General features: G+C 45.4%; 1 protein-coding gene across 3 annotated transcripts in view; it reads left to right on the forward strand.

Annotated features, from left to right (window-relative positions):
• The first annotated feature begins 4,199 nt into the window (after positions 1 to 4,199).
• The window catches only part of MARCHF4 (membrane associated ring-CH-type finger 4), a 101,849-nt gene continuing 88,344 nt past the window's right edge, over positions 4,200 to 17,704 (forward strand). The window contains exons 1-2 of one of the 3 annotated variants that reach the window (XM_064661267.1): positions 4,200 to 4,954; positions 5,071 to 6,277. In XM_064661267.1, the coding sequence (XP_064517337.1) occupies positions 5,816 to 6,277 (462 nt within the window). In that variant the 5' untranslated portion in view covers positions 4,200 to 4,954; positions 5,071 to 5,815. Of the gene's footprint in view, positions 6,278 to 17,704 lie in introns of all 3 variants that reach the window. The other 2 variants (XM_064661268.1, XM_064661269.1) reach the window with 2 other exon arrangements.

Raw genomic sequence — 17,704 nt, forward strand, 5'->3', positions numbered from 1 at the left:
AGAAGGAATTCCTTTTGTAGGAGGTAGTGTAGGACTTGTTACCAGGAAAGCTCCATGTTTAGGGTTGTCTAGTCCTGAAGAGAATTGCTGTGGCATTGCAAGTTTGAATTTTAAATCCAGTGACTAAAGGAGGAAAGGTGGGGGCTGTCCTCATAAGCAATAGTATCCTCTTACTCACATTCTCCTGCACATTGACTAGCCTCAAGCCTGCTTGTAGAGAAGGCTCAATAAAACAAAGACCTGAATTTCTTCCTGAACACAATTAAAGAGATGTGCAATTGTACTGCTTTGCTTTGGCTCCTGTTGCTGGACATGCCTGATTTTTCAAAAAAGAACCAATCCTTTTCTTCCCTTTGTAGAGAGCAAGCTGCCATGGAAGTAGAAAAATTTGCTCTCTGTCAACTCAGAGACAGATCATGATTCTTGCAGGAAGAGAGTGAGTGGATGTTCAAGTCTTTGCTTGGGGAAAAAGCAGTAGCACAGGAACTCCCCATGTGCAGAGTGCCATGATTTGTGCTCCAAGGCAAAAGTCCAAGGCAGCAGATATACCAAGGCACAACACTCCAGAAATTATTTCTGATGTCCTTTGAGAAGATCATTCCAATCAATACAAGGATTATTTCTGAACGCTGGGAGGATTGCATAACCCCCACCTGATCATCCTGGCTTCCCAGCAGCAATATCCTTTGCACCAGCACATTTGCAACTGCCCAGAAAGACCAAAGAAAATGTGACAGAGCTCCCTCCAGCACCTTGCTCCATCTGCCCACAAGCTTCCTCAACTGAGTTATGGTAATTACATCACTTGAGATTTATTTAATATCTCCATCCGGGAAAAAGAACTAGGAAATCTGGCTGTGACAAGCAATCAGAGGGTACTCAGCTGATGAGCAGCTCCCCATCAGTGAGAGAGCAGTAGGAACCTTCGATGTGTTGGATTTAAGTAATGGTTTGCCAGAGGGATAGGGCCCACGCCACGGCAATCAAAGCTCCTCTGCACCATTAAGGAGCTGTAAGTGGAGCAGGAGGCGCAGTGCAGCTATTGACCGAGTAGGTGGGCAAGAAAATGGGTTTAGGTAACTGTTTACTTCCTGAGAGATGGAAAACACAAAGGAATGTTTCTCTGGCAGCTTTCTGACTCCCTGGTCCTCACTGTCCAAATCAGCATTTATATTGTCTGTCTATCACATACTTGTGCACAATGAGCAGTATGCTGTGTTCAGGCTGTTCTGCTGCAGTCCACACAGTGCTTTCCTGCTTGGATTTGCCCTCTCACTATCTCTGCCATTTTTTTAAATCCGTGACCTAACAACATTAAAATAAAAAAAAATCTCTGATATGATTTTATATCAGGCTGCCACATAGGCGGATCAAGTGTTGCTGCAGCTCTAGCCACCCTCTTTCTTCCTTCCTCCACTCCCTCTGCTCTGAGTGATGACTTGTACAGAGAGGTTTTTTCCTCCTTGTTGAGGCGGTAGCTGAGGGCCAGTGGGCCCACACTCTGCTCTAGAAAGCAGCATCAGAATGTCTGCTGTGAGACCAACCTGCAGCCTGACACCTGAATCCTTCCAAAACAAACAGGCCTGCAGGTCTGTGCTGAGATGCCTGGGCATCTCCCCTTCTGATTTCTCAGTCAGTAGCTTGAATGTAACCAATCAAGAGGAACCAGTTCTCCACTCTTAGCTGATCAATCTATGTCTTTTTGTTCCTCTGTCTGTACCTGAGGAGGACAGGGGTAGTGTCAGAGATGATGTCTCCTGTATGTTTCTTTCCTATGTTAACCTCTTGCCTGTTAGTGGGATCAAGAGACACAGCATCAAAACTCCCAGAAACAGGCCCTTCTGCAAAAGGAGAAGGTGTTGCCCATTATTTGCTGCACATTGCTTCTTGTGGAGCAAATTTAGGAAGGCTGCATTGGCCTCCTGACAGACCCTGACTCTCACTGGGATGTTGCCAAAGTGTCTAGGGCCAGCTCCTTCCAGTGAGAGCATTTTAAGCAAGGTGCCTTGATCCATACCAAGGGACCTGAATGCTGCATCCAAGTGTGAAAACATTGGCAGCTCGCCCATTTACTGAAGCAGGAATAATAGTACCCACTCACCTCTGGGAAGCATATGGAGCACCCCTGTTTTATTATTTGTTTTATTTATTTTGTCACACTTATCAGCCATTCAGCTGTCTGGGCACACAACCCATACATTAAAACCCAGAGTGTAACACAAAGATCTCTTCTACTCTGAGCATATCCTTTTTGTAAAACCAAGCATGGGCAGGAGGGAAGGAGGGAAGATACTTTACACAAGAAAAGGTGACAACAATATATTTTTCTCCAATTCTGTTATTGATGGAACCATTCTGAAAATGTTAGTGATATCAAGACAAGAAGATGGGAGCAATAAAAAGCAGGGATGAGGTGGTTAGTGGGAGCATGGACACAGAGACTTGGCCTCTAGCCAGCCTGTCGCATGCTCAGGAAGTCTCTAAAAAGCTCTTTCCATTATTATTTCTCTAATGACCCCATTAGACACGTGTGAAATTCTGAGAAGCTTTAAATATGTTGTAGAGAGACACACTGGCAAATCTGCCCAGTTTTTCTGAGGAATGGCAGGCTGCATTGATAAATGTTTTAGAGCATCCCAATATGTAATTTATTTCCTGGAAATTAAGTGCATGTGCTGTTTTCATTTTCCTGTAGTGAATAATCAGTTTTGCTCCCTTTTTAATTAGGTAACAACATAGATTCCTCTGCTAATCATGACACAGTGGTCTATGCATATCACGTCTTTTTTTATGGGAAACAATTTCAAATCATTGTCTAGGGCCCAGTACAACTTTTAAGACATGAGATTATGTATCAGTGGTAATGCTTAGGTCACTGCCATTGAAGACCTCATGCACAAGACCAGTTAGAGAACTCAGACTTGGGCATTGGTACCTGCTATGGCCTCCTGAAGCAGAAGTTTAAGGAAATCCTATGGAGAAACCAAATTAAGGAGCCTGAAGTTTCAAGGTGTTGACATGATGTCAAACTCGGGCACCAAGAGGTGCATCCCATCTGGAGAGTGTTCAGTGGTCCCTGAGCTGAGACATTGCACTGACAGTAGCCATACTGCATGGACTAGAAGCCTTCAGATCTTCTTTATCATTGAGTACTTTTGGTCCACATCAAACCCAGCACCTTTGTCAACTGTTCTGCCTGGGATGGCAAATATGAAGTCCCAGTGAAGACCTAAGTTTCCCCTTGTATTCAGAGGCTGGATGGTCTGCATGGACACATATAGGAGGACAATGTGGAGAAAGCCTCTTCTGCTGATGATTGCAGGGAAAAGCTAATGGCCTTCAGCAGCTGCTACTTAAAATTTTCAAGCAGGCTAAGAGAGTAAAAATTATCGGCCTTGGCATCAATTCATTACTTGCAGCAAAGCTCTTCTAATTAAGCAATAGTATTCAGTCATATTTACCCTTCATTGGGCTACAAGGAACCCATATTTCTACTGCAATATATGCTACTGAAAAAACCCCCAAATTATCAGTGAGTAAACGCTGCTGGAGTAAAATGAAAAAATAATATCATAGCTATTAGACCATGAAATCCTCTGTAACTAATTAATCTGCCAGGGAAAAGTTTGTTGGTGGCATTTCGGCTTCCTGCTGGGAACCTGTAAAGCCGGCACCGCTGCCCGATACATCACTGAACGCGCGGCCGCTGCCACCTGCCCCTGGAAGTTCCCGTGTTTCACAGGTCCACGCAGCGGTCGGAGGGAGGTGGAAACCAGCCTGGAACACGCCGGGGCGCAGAGGCTTCGCTGCCTTCCGGCTCCCCCGAGGCGGCGGGGCCGCGTCCCGCAGTGCCACGCTCGGCGGGGCCGGTGCGGACTCCGGGGCCGCGGCGGGCGGGGGGCGGGCGGGGAGCGGGCCGGAGGCGCAGCGCAGCGCGGAGACGCCGCGCCCCGCCCGGCGGAGCTGTCCGCGCCCCGTGGTGCTGAAGCCGCAGCGCCCGCCCAGCCCCTTCCCCCGCCCCTCCTCCCCTTCCTCCCCGGCGTGGGCTCTCGCAGGCAGCCGACAGCCCGGGGCATCAAAGGTTGGGAAGGGCCCCATTCCTCCCTTGATTCCTTGATTCTCCCCCTCCTCACCCCGCCTTTTTGCTTCTTCTTTCCTTTTTTTTTTTTTTTTTTTTTTTTTTTGAGCCGGGGAGGGAGGAGAGCGCGACCACGTTCCACCCCTCCCTTCCTGCAAATCCCCGCTCGCACTGCAAACAATCTGCCTTCCCCATTGCATCCAAGGGAGGTAGCAACAGCAACATCATCACGGCAAGCCGGATGGGAGAGCGGAGAGGAGGCTGCTGCTGAGAGAGGAAGGCACACACGCACACACCAGCTCGATGTTGCCAAAGCGGTAGGAGCCGCACGAAAAATAAGCCATGCTGCCCCATGTGTCTGGCGCATTGTGCTTTATCCTAGCCTTTTAGGAGGAAGAAGAGAATTATCTGCTCCGATTTTTTTTTTTCCTGACAGCGAGAGTGCGACAGACTTGCGATGGTTGAATGTCAATGCCTGTGAGAGAGAGCAACAGTCAGAGGAGGAGGACAGAAGGGGAGGAAAATGAAGGTGGGGACGGTGGTGGAGAGAAAGAAGGAGCCTCGTCCAATGCATCAAAAGGAGGTTCCTGCAATTGCTGATAGAGTCCTGGCCGCCTCGCCATCCACAATGGTCTGTACAAGCTGCCAATGCGTTTGATGACGTTCCTGTTTTGTGAAAGGAGGAAAGGAAACGTGACCATGTAAGATCCACGTTTCCCCGGTCAATTACATGCGAAGAATAGATTCGATTTCGACGGGGTTTTTTGGTCCAGGATGGTAACAGCTTAGGGAATAATACAGCCGCCTTCCCTCACCAATTTCGCTCTGATTTTTTTTTTTTTTTGTGTGGTCCAGACAGCTGCTGGAATAGAGAAGGTCAGAATATATAAATATATATAAAATATATATGATATATATATTATATATATAAAAATATATTTGTCTCAGTACCTCTGGGATTAAGCTCATTGAATGCTAATTATTTCTTTCAGGACTTTTAATATTTACAATGAAATCTTTTAAAGGCAACGGTAAAATCTGAAGCCACCTGGGAGTACAGTGTTGGAAACGTAGGGTGTTTTCCCACAAACAATGTGAAGGTCTTTTTTGTCAAAGAAGCAATTTTGATAACAACAACAGCTACCAATTTTGCATTTTGATAGCCAGACCAGCTGCTATTTTGTCTGGGTTCACACCAGGATTCGTGTGATCAGGTTTTATTTTTTAATTGAAAAAAAATTACAAAATAGAAGAAAAAGGAAAATTACTTGAGATGCCAAATACTGTCGAGAGAACCATATTCTCCCTCCTCCCCACACCCACTGGAGACGTGGACCCTTCTTTTTTAAAGGCTTAGGAGTTGCGAGAGCTGATCGGGGGCTTTTCTCCCGAGCCCGCTGCCTGCGCCCCTGGACCCTCGGGCGTGGGAGATTTATTTCCTCCTCCTCCCGCTGATTTCTAAGCAAACTTGTGGAGGGGAGCAAAGGGTCCCCGAGCAGCACAGAGTCGGGTTTTTTTCTGGTGTGGATTTTTCTTTCAGTGGCTATCCCCGCCGGGTTGCAGCGGGCTGCCGGGGATTCCGCCCCCTCGCCCTCCGGCTCTGCTTTTGTCCCTTCCCCGGCGACCAGCGCAGCCCCCCCGGGCACTGCGGCCGCCGCGGAGCCCCCCGGCCGCGGGGCGCCCGGCTCCTGCCCCTTTTTCTTTTCCCCCCCGTGCCCGCCTGCCAAGGAAAGGCACATGTTAATACCACCCGGCGCGGGCATTTTCTGCTACTGCTGCTGCGGGCTCCTCCGTCCGAGACAGATGTTGCGAAACCAAGGCCTCCTCAAGTGCCGCTGCCGCATGCTCTTCAATGACCTGAAGGTCTTCCTGCTGCGGAGACCCCCCGCGCCGCCGCCGCCCTCCCCGCCGCCGCCGCTCCCCATGCCCGGCGGCGCAGAGGCGGCGGCGGGGGCCGCTCCGCCCGGGGGGCGCGGGCCCGGCTGGCGGGCGGCGGCGGGCGGCGGCGGCGGCGCGGGCAGCCCGGCCGCCGAGGAGTGGGGCAGCCCCGCCGGGGAGCCGCCCGCCTCCCTGCCCAGCAGCACCTCCTCGGATGACTTCGGCAAGGGCAAGGCCGAGGACCGATACTCGCTGGGCAGCAGCGTCGACAGCGGCATCCGCACCCCGCTCTGCAGGATCTGCTTCCAGGGGCCCGAGCAGGTGAGCGGCCGCGGGCGGTGGGCGCCGGGGCGGGGGGACCGGTGGCAGCGATGCCCCAGCCTGCGGGACGTGGGGCCTGATGCTTGCAGGGATGTCACTGGTGCCCGGAGCAGGACCCGAAAGCCATGGAGCCTCTGCCTTCTGCCCAGGCCCTGGGCTTTAGGATTTTGCACCTCGGTAGTGTTTCCCCGGGAAGCGTGGGGTGGAGGCCTGCTCCATCCCTCTCTGCTGCCCGGCCGTCCTGCCCTGGGAGCCCATGCCCAGCCTCAGAGCTGTACAGCTGTGGCATGGGAGGGACACGCTGATGCCTTCTTGAAGCAGAGTGGAGCTCAGCAAGGGAGGCTTTTCCTTGCTTTGTGGGTGCCCAGTTGCAATGATACCAGAAGTGATGCAAAGGACGAGTTTAATGTGCTGTTTGCTTTTAAAAATACAGCTTCAGTCTCTACAAAGACATGTGGCAGGAGACAGCTCCACTTCAGTGGTTCCCAGGGGACGGCTAGTAGGAGCTCTGCAGGTGCTCCACTGCTCCCATGCTCCTAGTTGCACTAGCTGGAGGAGAAAACCGTCTGGTTACAACTGTAGCTGTTGAAGCTTGAGCCTTGAGGTGCTTGTTGGAACAGACTGAGGTTAGGCCAGTGAAGTTTCCCTACACCACACAGGAGAATGAAACAAATGCAACTGTGCTAGAACATAAGATGCCACCTTAGGGCATTATTCTCCATATTTAATGACAATTAAAAGCAGCTCATGCATTTTCAGGCTGGCAACTTCCTCATAGTGATGTACTCAGCAACATTTGTACCTAACATGACATGGCTTGCAGGTGACAAGGAAGGCTGCAGACCTCTGTGGGATCAAGCCCATATATGCTGATAACCTTTACTGCTTGGGATAGTCCCATTAACTGTCTTAATAGGGGATCTTTGCATGGGAAAGGGTTAAGAGATTTGACTATACTGATACTATTTCCATTTCGGGCACAGATTCTGGCATGTAAGGTAATACATTGAAACCTTGAATGGGGTTTGCCCCATGTCTTCTTTCCCCTTCATGGACCTGTGTGCTGTGCTAAGGAAAGCTAGTTCTCATCTGAGAGTGGCCACGCTCTGGCACACATCCTGCCTTTCCCAGAGCTAACTACATCTGTAATGCAGTGATTGTGCCTTCCCTTATGCTGGTTCAAGGATGGTGGTGATGGGGGCTGGGAGGTGCGGAATAGGCTTCCATTCTTCTTTGGGAGAAGCAGGGCCTGCCACCAACCCATCCCAATATCCACAGCCCTGCTGGATGTGTCATACCAAGGGTCCCATAGGTCACAGCTCGGTTCTCAGTAGCCATCTCTAATGGTTTATGCTGTGAGACAGTTTTGATCATAGGATTTTAGATGGGGATGGGGAAAATGATTCTTTTTTGGAGATATCATATGCCTTTCTCACTTATTTGTCTTCTTCATGTCTCTTCTAAAAGTTGGAAGCCATGCAATTCACTCTCTGGGAATTTACATTATTCCACATTACTAGTACTCTTCCCTGGCTTGCCATTCTGCCTGTGTACATGAGACGTAGCACCTGCAAGATTGGCTTACGTGTCAGAGCAAATAGAATCTAAGCAGAATTAAAATAAAGGTAGCTCTCTTCCTTGGAGAACATTAATACTTGAAAATAATTGGATGCTAGTTTTCACACTGAAAACCAGTGTAGGTTGCATTGTAAAAGGGAGACTATTTGCTGATCATCTGCCAGCCTACCTGAGTGAGAAGCTGGGCAGACGTGACTGGCATCAATAGAGTTTCACCAGGATTTCTCTTTTTTTTGCTTCTCACAGTTTCTGACCAATATAATAAGACACTTATGGCTGGATTCTGCCACTCGTCCTTGAGCTTTACCTTATTCTGTAAATAATTTTTTCTTCACCAGCATAGCTTGAGGAGTATCTGAAACCCTTTGCCCTGCAGCAGCTGGGAAGCACATTATGGAGGCCCAAATCATGAGGTTTTAAAGCACAGCCAGATCCCCAGATCCTGACACAGATTCCTGGAAGTATGTTTCAGAATAACTGAGTGCTGAATTGATACAGATGATGTCAAGACCTGTACTTTGGTTTAGTTGGCCCTTATGTCAATAAAAATCCAGTGGGGCTAAATCCCAAATTCCTTTTCTTTGTTATTGTGGTGGTTATTACTGGTTTAGTCTTTGTTTCCCATTTGTTTTCCAACTCAACAGCTGAGCAAAGACTCTTCATGCTTTGGACTTTCACAACTATAAAAGTCATAGATGCACATTACTCTCTACCACCTCTGCCAAGATCATCATGAAAATTTATCTGCTTGGAAACAAAATATAATTGCTAGTTCTTTACTCTGTAGATTAATGACAATGACAGATATAAACAGTGTTTTATTTACCTGTCAAAACCATCTAAAACTGCTGCAGCTGTGGGCAAATTTGCAGGGCTGCATCACAGTACCAAGAACAAAAGCCATCATTATAAATTGACTGTTAGGTACTCTGAGCTTATTTACCCAGATAAAATGACAGTGAGTCTCCAAAAGAAGTTTTAATCCTGTTTCGATATAAAAAAACCTAACCAAAACAACAGCCAAAAAGGTTTCTTAGTAATCTGGCTTTGCAATAGGTTTTACTTAATATATAATGCAAAACAAAATCAGTAGGGATTTTCACTTTAAATTTATGATTGCCCAATATGCATGATACTTCAGGCTACTGAATTGCTTATATCTTAAGCTCCTCGTGTGTGTTTGTGGCTCTTATGGGTAAGCTGATTCTTTCATTTAAAAATGTGCTGAGGACTGTAGGAAGGAGGAAAGCTCATTATTGTGAAACTGTTCTGATCCTTGCATGTTACTCAAGAGAAACGCGGGTTGTGGACAAGAAAGAGTGGATCTGGTGATCGGGGGATCACAGCATCTGGGCTCCCATTTGAGGGCATGACCAGCAAGCTCTTCTCAGGTCTGGCAGCTGAAAAAGGCAATTGCTTTCGCTGAAAATGAGAGCTTAACATCATGAAAGCTGAGAGACTGAACTCTGCACTTGGTAATGGCATTGCCTTTCGGGGACTTGCTTGGCATTTTCAAAGGTTTCAATGACTGAACATCCGGCACCGTTGTGTCAGGAAATTCTGAGGCTCTGGATTGAACGGCAAAGCTCTGGAGAGAAAGCAAGAAAGAAAAATGCTGGAGTATTTTCTTCTGTTTTGGGTAGTGCTAAGTGTTTGCAGAATTTTATCGGCTTTCCTGGATCTCTGACAATATTCTGCAAGAGAAAGAAATGAAGATGAGCTCTGCTCTCACAAATGTTTCACAGTATTTGGTATGATTCCAAGCTGAGAGCAAGTTGTGGAGATGAGCAGGAAAAAACATGGGTGAAAAGTCCCTTCACATCAGCGGATAAACTGTTTGCCCATGTCACAAGGAGTTAGCAGTACTGTGGAGTTTGGGATCTTGGAAGTTATGCTAGCTGTGCTGAAAATAAATAGAAAAGCGTTCTTAAATAAAACTGAGATAATTTGGAAATCCATATGTTTCAAGGATTGCTTGTTAGATTGTCAGCTAGAGTGTGTGTACATCTTTTCTTACCTATCAGTTTCAGTCTGCATTTCTCTATTTCTCTGTTCTGAGGAAAGATGCTGTAAGGATGGAGATTTGAAAAGTCAGTGCAGATAGATTTGCTTGGATAAGGAGGATCAGAGAGAACAGTCTGTGGACTATTTTGCTTGCAGGCTTGGACTTAGCTCAGTATTCGATAGAAATGCTTGAAAATAGACTATCTTTCCCACCAAAGTTCCCTCTAGACTTTTGGGACACCAACTCCTTAATATGAGAACATGAAGACCTTCAAGGAAATTGGAAGGGAAGACAATTTACAATGGATATTAGGGCATACATTTCCATGTGATATGTAATTAGGCTGTGGAGCTCCTTGCTGCAGGACATCAGCAAGACAAGGAACTAAAGTTTAATGAGTGATTGTAAAGCCATGTGGTTATTAAGACTACTTAGTGTCAGAACAATTAATGATAACACTTCTGAAAGTAATATTCACGCTTCACATCTGAAGCCAATCTAGAGATCAGGGTAAGACTGAAGAGGAGCAAAGCCTTGGGGCTGGTCTCTAGCCCTACAGCTCACCAGCCTCTTGTGTGTAACCAGTGGGATCTTCCTCTGCAGGTGCATGTCTGGATTTCATGCACATGTAATGTAATGTCTTCATCATCAAGGCACCTGCCATGTTCAGGACTTCTCTAGAGCTAAGCTGAGCCTAAATTACTCAGTCTGGATTAACACACATTCTTGGAGGCCCTATGTAGGATCAGTGAATGGTCAGTACTGTTGAATGGCTGGTCATTAGCATGTGTTGCTTGAAATAACCACTGAGAATCTCAGCCACATTCCTGTTCCAAGCACAGGCAAAAAGCATCTTTAGCCCCCCTGCCTAGTAGGATTTGCAGAAAAGGCATGAGCTAAGCCAGAAAATATTGCCACTCTACAGACCGGTCTCTCAGCAGCACAGAGGAGTGCAGGAGACCTCTGGGATGCCTGATTTCTGATTTACAACATTGTAAGATCAAGGAGAATCAGGTACCTGTTTTCTGGAGTGAGACAGAAAGAGGCAGGCTGTGGTGTAATGCAGGGCACAGGTGTGATAGTGAATGAGTGGAAGAAGAAACAACTGTGCAACCATCATCACAACCATGTCCAAAGCCAGGAAAACTTGGGAATGGAGATGCTGGTATTTCAAGGAGTCTGTCCAAACTGGCTAGACCATCAGGATGCTCTTTTCAAACATTGAATCACAGAATGACAGTGCAGGGTTCCCATCCATGTCCTTTCATAGGTGTGTTCCCGCAGGGTTCATTAACTTGGTGTTAGAAGGAGAATCATTAACTGGAAAACAGCCAGTCCTGCTAAAACTGAAGACTAAGAGATTTTGGGATGCAGCTGTTTAGATTTCAATCTGTATATTGTAATTTATGACAGAAAGGAAGAGAAGATGCTTCCTGTGACATTCAGTCCACCTCTCTGCCTTCCCATCTTTGAATCTTAATGCCTCTATAGCTAATTCTCCTGTTTCATCTGTCCCAGGATCAAATCTGTGCTGTGTAGGCAGACCATTCTTGGCTTTGGCAAAAGCTTTGCTTGAGCCATCAACTGAATGGAGCCCAGGATGCCGTCTATTTTAGATTTAGATGCTGTTGCCACAGAGTTGATTGGCAAAGCTCCCATTAACTTCAACAGCAAAAGTGTAGGCATCCAGTAGCAGGGACCTGACCCCTGTATTTCAATAATGTTGTGCACACAGCAGGGTTTCTATAAATAATAGTGAAAGCCACTAATCCCATTGACTTTTAATTGCTCCAGAAGACAGGGTTTTCACCTTCTGTGCCTGCTGAAACTCTGATGCCTGACCCATTTATTTCGGTGCCACTAGCTAGCCCGAGCAGCAGTTTTTCTTTTCTTCCACTTTTCCCCATATAAAAGGCTTCATGAAGGAACTTGTCTGTGTTCATGTCACTGTTTCTTAAATATACATTTCAGGCCATGATTACCAGTGGCTGATGTCAGTTAGTGACAGAACAAGCAATGCAAAAGCATGTAGCTCCATTGTTTGCATCTGTAGAGTCACTGTTATTTCCACAAAGGCAACGCTTGCTCCTGGAAGGGCTCTGTTCATACAAAACTGAATTGCATTCAGGTTGTCTTTCAAGCAAAAATTCATTCCCGGCAAGGGCCTCCTCTGTGGCAGCCTTTTGCTCACATTTGTGTTTTTCCATTCAAGACTGACCCAGTCCAAAAGTCAGAAATGTGGTTGTGCCAAAAATCTGTGATTCTGTGTGTCCTATGCATCTGCTGCACGTGTCTCCACCACTCCTAGGCTGGAGTAGGATAATAAGAAGTAACTACAATTGTTACTGGTCCATATCTGTGGCCATCCCATCCTTTTATTAGCTGATTGCTAAAGGAATAAAGCCATGCGGTGGTGTTAGCTGTTACAGTTTATGCTCATCAGCCCTCCTCAACCAATTGGCTAATTTCAGCCAGATTTGGCAGAGAATTAAGATCTGAAAAGCATTAAATTCCTGTACGTTTCATGAAAACTAGCTGGATAAAGAAGAGGAAAGCTAGAAATGTCCTGTTGTGGGAGAGATTATAGTATTGTCTGTGGTAGACACTGCAGGACATGGAGGACAAAGCTTCAGATGGAACAACTGCTTTAACAGGAATGTGTATCCCATCAGACAAAAAAAGAACAACCCCATCATCATATGGTTTCCATGGGAAACCAGACTTACAGAATAGCTTGTTAACTTTTTATCTTTCTCCTTTTCCTTTGTTAATCAGGATTGCTTACCTAAAATGAATTGCTTGATGCCGAAGACTTTCTTATCTTCCCCCATCTTTTCACAACCTACCTTTTATCCTTTTCTGATTTATCACTGGTTGCAGTAGAACAGATTACATTCTTGGCAGCGGAGAATGATGAGTGATGACTTTCTTCTGATGAAGAAAATAACAGCAAAACCTGAAAATGTATTTAGATAATAAATGGGCTGCCCCCCATGCCCCACTGTGAGAAGTGATAAGGCAAAATCATGGTGGGCAGACTGATTGCAGTGGCAGGGCCCATACCCTGAAATCCTCACACATATTTTCTTCTCTCATGTCATGTCTCCTTTACGGTCTTTGGTGGTTTTCTCTCACCTCCTCTTCTTTCTTTTCTTCTTGGCTAAAGTCAATTCACGCATCAGATCTTGGCCCCACCCATCCTATCTTGTTCTACTCTGCACAAGTTCTCCTATGGCCTATTTACCATCGTATCCAAGCTTTCTCTGTGTGCAGCTTGAACACTGATGACGTGACTCAAAACAGTCGCACAAGTTTAACCTGCTTCCCTGTGTGGGGAGTGAGGGATGGGATGGTACAGAATGGGAGAATGATAAGCAAAAATATGGTTTACGTATTATTTTAGTCTTTCCTACATCTAGTGCCTTGTGTTCGTTGGAGAAACCAAGCTGTGCTTGGGGAAAACTCTGTAAACTCCGTGGAGGATGGGGTAGTTCAATCTTGAAAGGAACCCTGAAAAAGTTTTGTTTCCTCTGTAGAAGAACTTCCTGGCAAACTTCCATTATGGTTGGAGAATTGGACTGTCAGACTTACTTTTTGCTATGGAATCACAGACATTTAGACCGGCAGGTCCACATACAAAACAATGTTGCAGAACAGGAGAGAAAATAAACTTGATATTCCACCAGTTTGGAGACCAAAGACTGCTATTGTCTTTGTAGTGTCTTTGCATGTCGCTTTTAGCAGAAGTTTACCAAGGATTGCTTGATTGACAGTGTGTTTACATTTAAGATAAGGCCATGGGGTCACCTTTCCAATGCAAAAGTCTGTGTCATTAGCTAAGAGATGAGTGTTAGAGGCACCTTTAAGTTTTATAGTGCATTAAGCATTTGTAGGTGTTTGCCCTCATGGCCTGAAGAGAATCCTGTGGCTGCATCCTCTGTCAAGTTGTTCCTTGTGACTGCCATTGTAACCCCAGGTACCATGTGGGTTTAGCTTCTGTTTCTTAATCCATGCACTGATCATGCCCAAGCATAGGCTAATGCCCAGGTTTCAAGAGACTGAGTCCATCCATCCAAAATCCTGAGGCTGATCTAACCAGTTCTTAAGGCTGAGCATGGCTGGAGAATCTGCTTTCCTGCTGCAGCTCATTTCTTCTTGCCCTCCCATTAGGAGGACAACAGATTATTTTTACCTTTACTTGTTTTCCAAGAATTAAGTAACTGAAGGTATTTTCCGGTAGCTACACAGTGAAAATTCATCCTTTCAGGACTTCACAAGTTCAGGTGACAACTGAAGCCATAACATTCCCTGTTCTTCTCTACACTGAACAATTCCAATTCTGCCTTTGCTCTTATGACCTGTTTTGTAGACTGCTGATCATCCTTGGTGTTATCCTCTGGACTCTCCCCAAGTGGTCCATATTTTGCTTTAAATGCACTGGAAACAATTCTCCAGCTGAATCCTTGTCAGTGCTGAGCAGTGCAGAAAGGTCTTGAATCCTGTTTAACAAGTAACAGAAGTCATCCATTCCAGGGTAATGTTTGCTCTATTTATTTATTTATTTATTTATGGAACAGCAGAAGATTATTGATTGTTACTCAACTCATGATCCAGTACAGTCTCCTTGTCCTTCAGAGCTGCTTCTTGAGCAGTTCTCCATCCTGACTCTGTGCACTTGGCATTACTCTCTCAGTGGAGGAGCTGTATTTGGCCTTACTGAATTGCATCCCTTTTTCCTCAGTAACAGCCCCTTCCAGCAGGGCCTGCAGATGCACTAAACATTAAGTCTGTTGAATCTTTGAGGTCATTAATGATTTGAGCTCTTCTGCCTTGCCTCCTGAGGAGAGTTGGGAGGAAAAGGCTGGAGGAGCAGCTGTGCTTTTCTTAAAGGATCCCTTGACTGCCATAGATAAGACTTATGGCTGAGGCTGGTCCTGTCATTGCCCGTTTATAGCCATGTGGAAGAGGAGCAAATGGATCCTCATTACTTCAGTTCAGGTGTCTGCTCTCTGTCCCAGTTAAAGCCACTCTCAGCAAGGCTGAATATGACTTTCCTGACAGATTTAGGGCTCTAGCCAGTCCTGCTTGAAATGTTGCCCCCATCACCCACTTCTCTCCTGCTTCTCCAATCACTTTATGGATGGGGTAGCTCACATTTCCTCCACCTTCTTGTACTAGCACTGTCACCTGGGCATTAACCCTACCCTCACCTTGAGATTCTTTTCTCTCATTTCCCTGTTGTGTATTCATGTTGTGCCTAGGTCTTCATTTGCTTACTACTTTAGGGTATAACAGATACTTGCTCACATCCTCATTTCTTGCTTTCATTTCTGTGATACCTTTTTCTCCAACTTCATAGTACAGGCATTGCCCTGCTTCCCTTGAGTCAAAACCAAGCAGATCACTTCTTTGACTGGTATCTTGATGGAAGAAGTGGTTTTCCAAGAACTTCCACGTGCATGTCCCTGCCCATCAGTGTTCCCTGTCCTTACCAAGACAGGTCCTGTATTGTTTTTCACTCCAATTCTCATTCTTTGGGAGAGCTAAGAAAGCCATGTAGAAGAATCTGTTGAAGACATAACACACAGCATCAGCACACAGGAATCCCGCTGACACTTCACCCACATCACATCAGCACCTACCCTGGCAATTTCATGCAGGTGGTGAACTAAAGTTCAATGGATGGTTTGCACTTTCTTCAAGTTGGGGAGGGGAATAAAGCTGCCCCTCCAAACACCCCACTGCTTTTAGTTGTGTCAGGTGTTCTTCTCAGCTTGTCTCATATGTTGCATGACCTTGCACTGTCTGATGAATTAAGCACTTCCCTCTTCTCCTTGTTAAGCACACTAGGACCTGTCAGGATTTAAAGTGCTGGAAAAGTACAAGAATATTATTATCCCATTCCAAGTGATATTAAAAGAACATTAAGACGGATCAGATGAGCATTCAAGAAAAGTAGGTAATAATAAAATACTGTATCGGAGAGAAATAGCAGTTAAGTAATTAAAGAGAGGGTTTGCACAAGAGGCAGGAGAGTTATGGGTGCTTCTGGCCTCTAGACCATTCTTTATTTTAATACTATGGTAACCTTTACAGGCTGTCAGTATGTCAAGCATTGCACCAAGAAGTGAAGCAAAGGCTTTTCTTGCCCTAAAGAGTTCACATTTAGGACATAAAACCCAACATTTCCTTAACATTGAAGAGACATGCAATCGTAAAAGATTTAGGGCCAGAGGGAGTTATTGGGCCAGTCTAGTCTGAACCTCTCTATATTAGCAGTGAAATAAGTTCCCTGAATGAAATTCCTGCTTGAAGGTTAATAGCTGTGCAAGGACTGGAGAAGAAATATCCCATCTTGATTTTCAGATCTCCCAACAATGGGAAATTGTTGCAGTGCCCAAGGAGAAAATCTGGGGAAACAAGAGAACTGAAACTGTCTTTGCATATCAACTTTTGTCTTTTCTGTCACAGAAAGTACTGTGTACTGTGTGCATCCTTAGAAACCAGCTTCAAAAACCCTTGGGCTAGCTGGCAGAGAAGATTTCCCTCATGGAAGAAGTTCTGTGTTTGAAGACAGTTTTATTCCACATCAGATTAAAAGGAAGAAACTTTCAGCCTGGAAAAACACTCATGGGATTCAGCTAGTTAGGAAAAACACAGTTCATAGCCTCCTCTGACATATGAGAGCAGAAGTGCTGTCACCTACATTTAACCCACATTTGGAAAATTTTCTTCATACATGGGATGGCTACATCATTTCTAAGAAAAACATTTCTACAGCCCCCACAGCCTGCAGTGAGGAATCCTACATAAAGTTCAGCTTGCTAAACTGTCATGACCTGGCCCAGCTGCCATCGTTATTCTCTTTCCCACTCCTTATGATTAATTTCTTGCCCTTCTTGCAGACGTGTGAAATCTGCAGGAGAGTCCCTGGCCTTCCCAACCTGCATCTATTCATAAGATTCTTCTTTCACCTTTTTCTTGGTGATACCAGACAAGAGCCTCATCTCTTTGAAGGTGTGCTCAGACAGGTGATGCAAATGTCAGGTGATGGTGACAATTCTGAGTGTTGTAGCTCAGATCAAACAAAATCGCACAACCTCAAAATAATTTTGGATGCAGAAACCTCAGGAGGTCATTTTGTTCAATACGTACTCAAGCAGATCTGACCAGATCAGATACCCAGATATCTAGAGCTGGATAGCTCCAAAGACAGTTATTCCACACACCTCTCTGGCCCTGGTTTAATGTTTGACCTCCCTTATGGTGAAAATATGAGGGTTCTATTTTTTATTTATAATCATATTTCTTATGTTTCAAATTGTATCAGTTTCCTCTTGTCTTGTAACCATGCAGCTTGGAGAAGAGTATGCTTTCTTGCTGTACCTTTCTATGAGGTGGCTGAAGATAGCAGTAAGATCTCCCCTTAGCTTTTACAGTGATTTTAGGAAGAGCTGTGCAGAAGATAGGATTAAATGTCTGCTCTAATTCCCCAGGATGGATTTTCACAGGGGCTGAGATTTTTGTAATGGTAGTCAGATAAATAGCAAGGGAAAATAGCTGCCCCTCTATAGCTTGAAGAATGAGAACAAACATTGCTAATAATAGCAAAGGCTCAGATATTTCTCTTTGTCATAGCCAGGACACTTCTTGATCCAATAATCACTAAACCTCCAAGAGGTGATACTATGTCAAATCTGAGTCTTATAGAAATGCTGGTGGTAGAAAAACTTGATTGAGCAAGAACTGTTTCTGCTTAAATTGAACAGAAGGATAAGCAGAAAGAGATCTGTAACTAAGGTTTTCAACTTTACAAAAGCAGATTTTGAAAAATTAGGAATCCT

Source organism: Pseudopipra pipra, chromosome 7 (genome assembly GCF_036250125.1).
Source record: "Pseudopipra pipra isolate bDixPip1 chromosome 7, bDixPip1.hap1, whole genome shotgun sequence".
In the NCBI taxonomy this organism is placed as follows: Eukaryota; Metazoa; Chordata; class Aves; order Passeriformes; family Pipridae; genus Pseudopipra; species Pseudopipra pipra.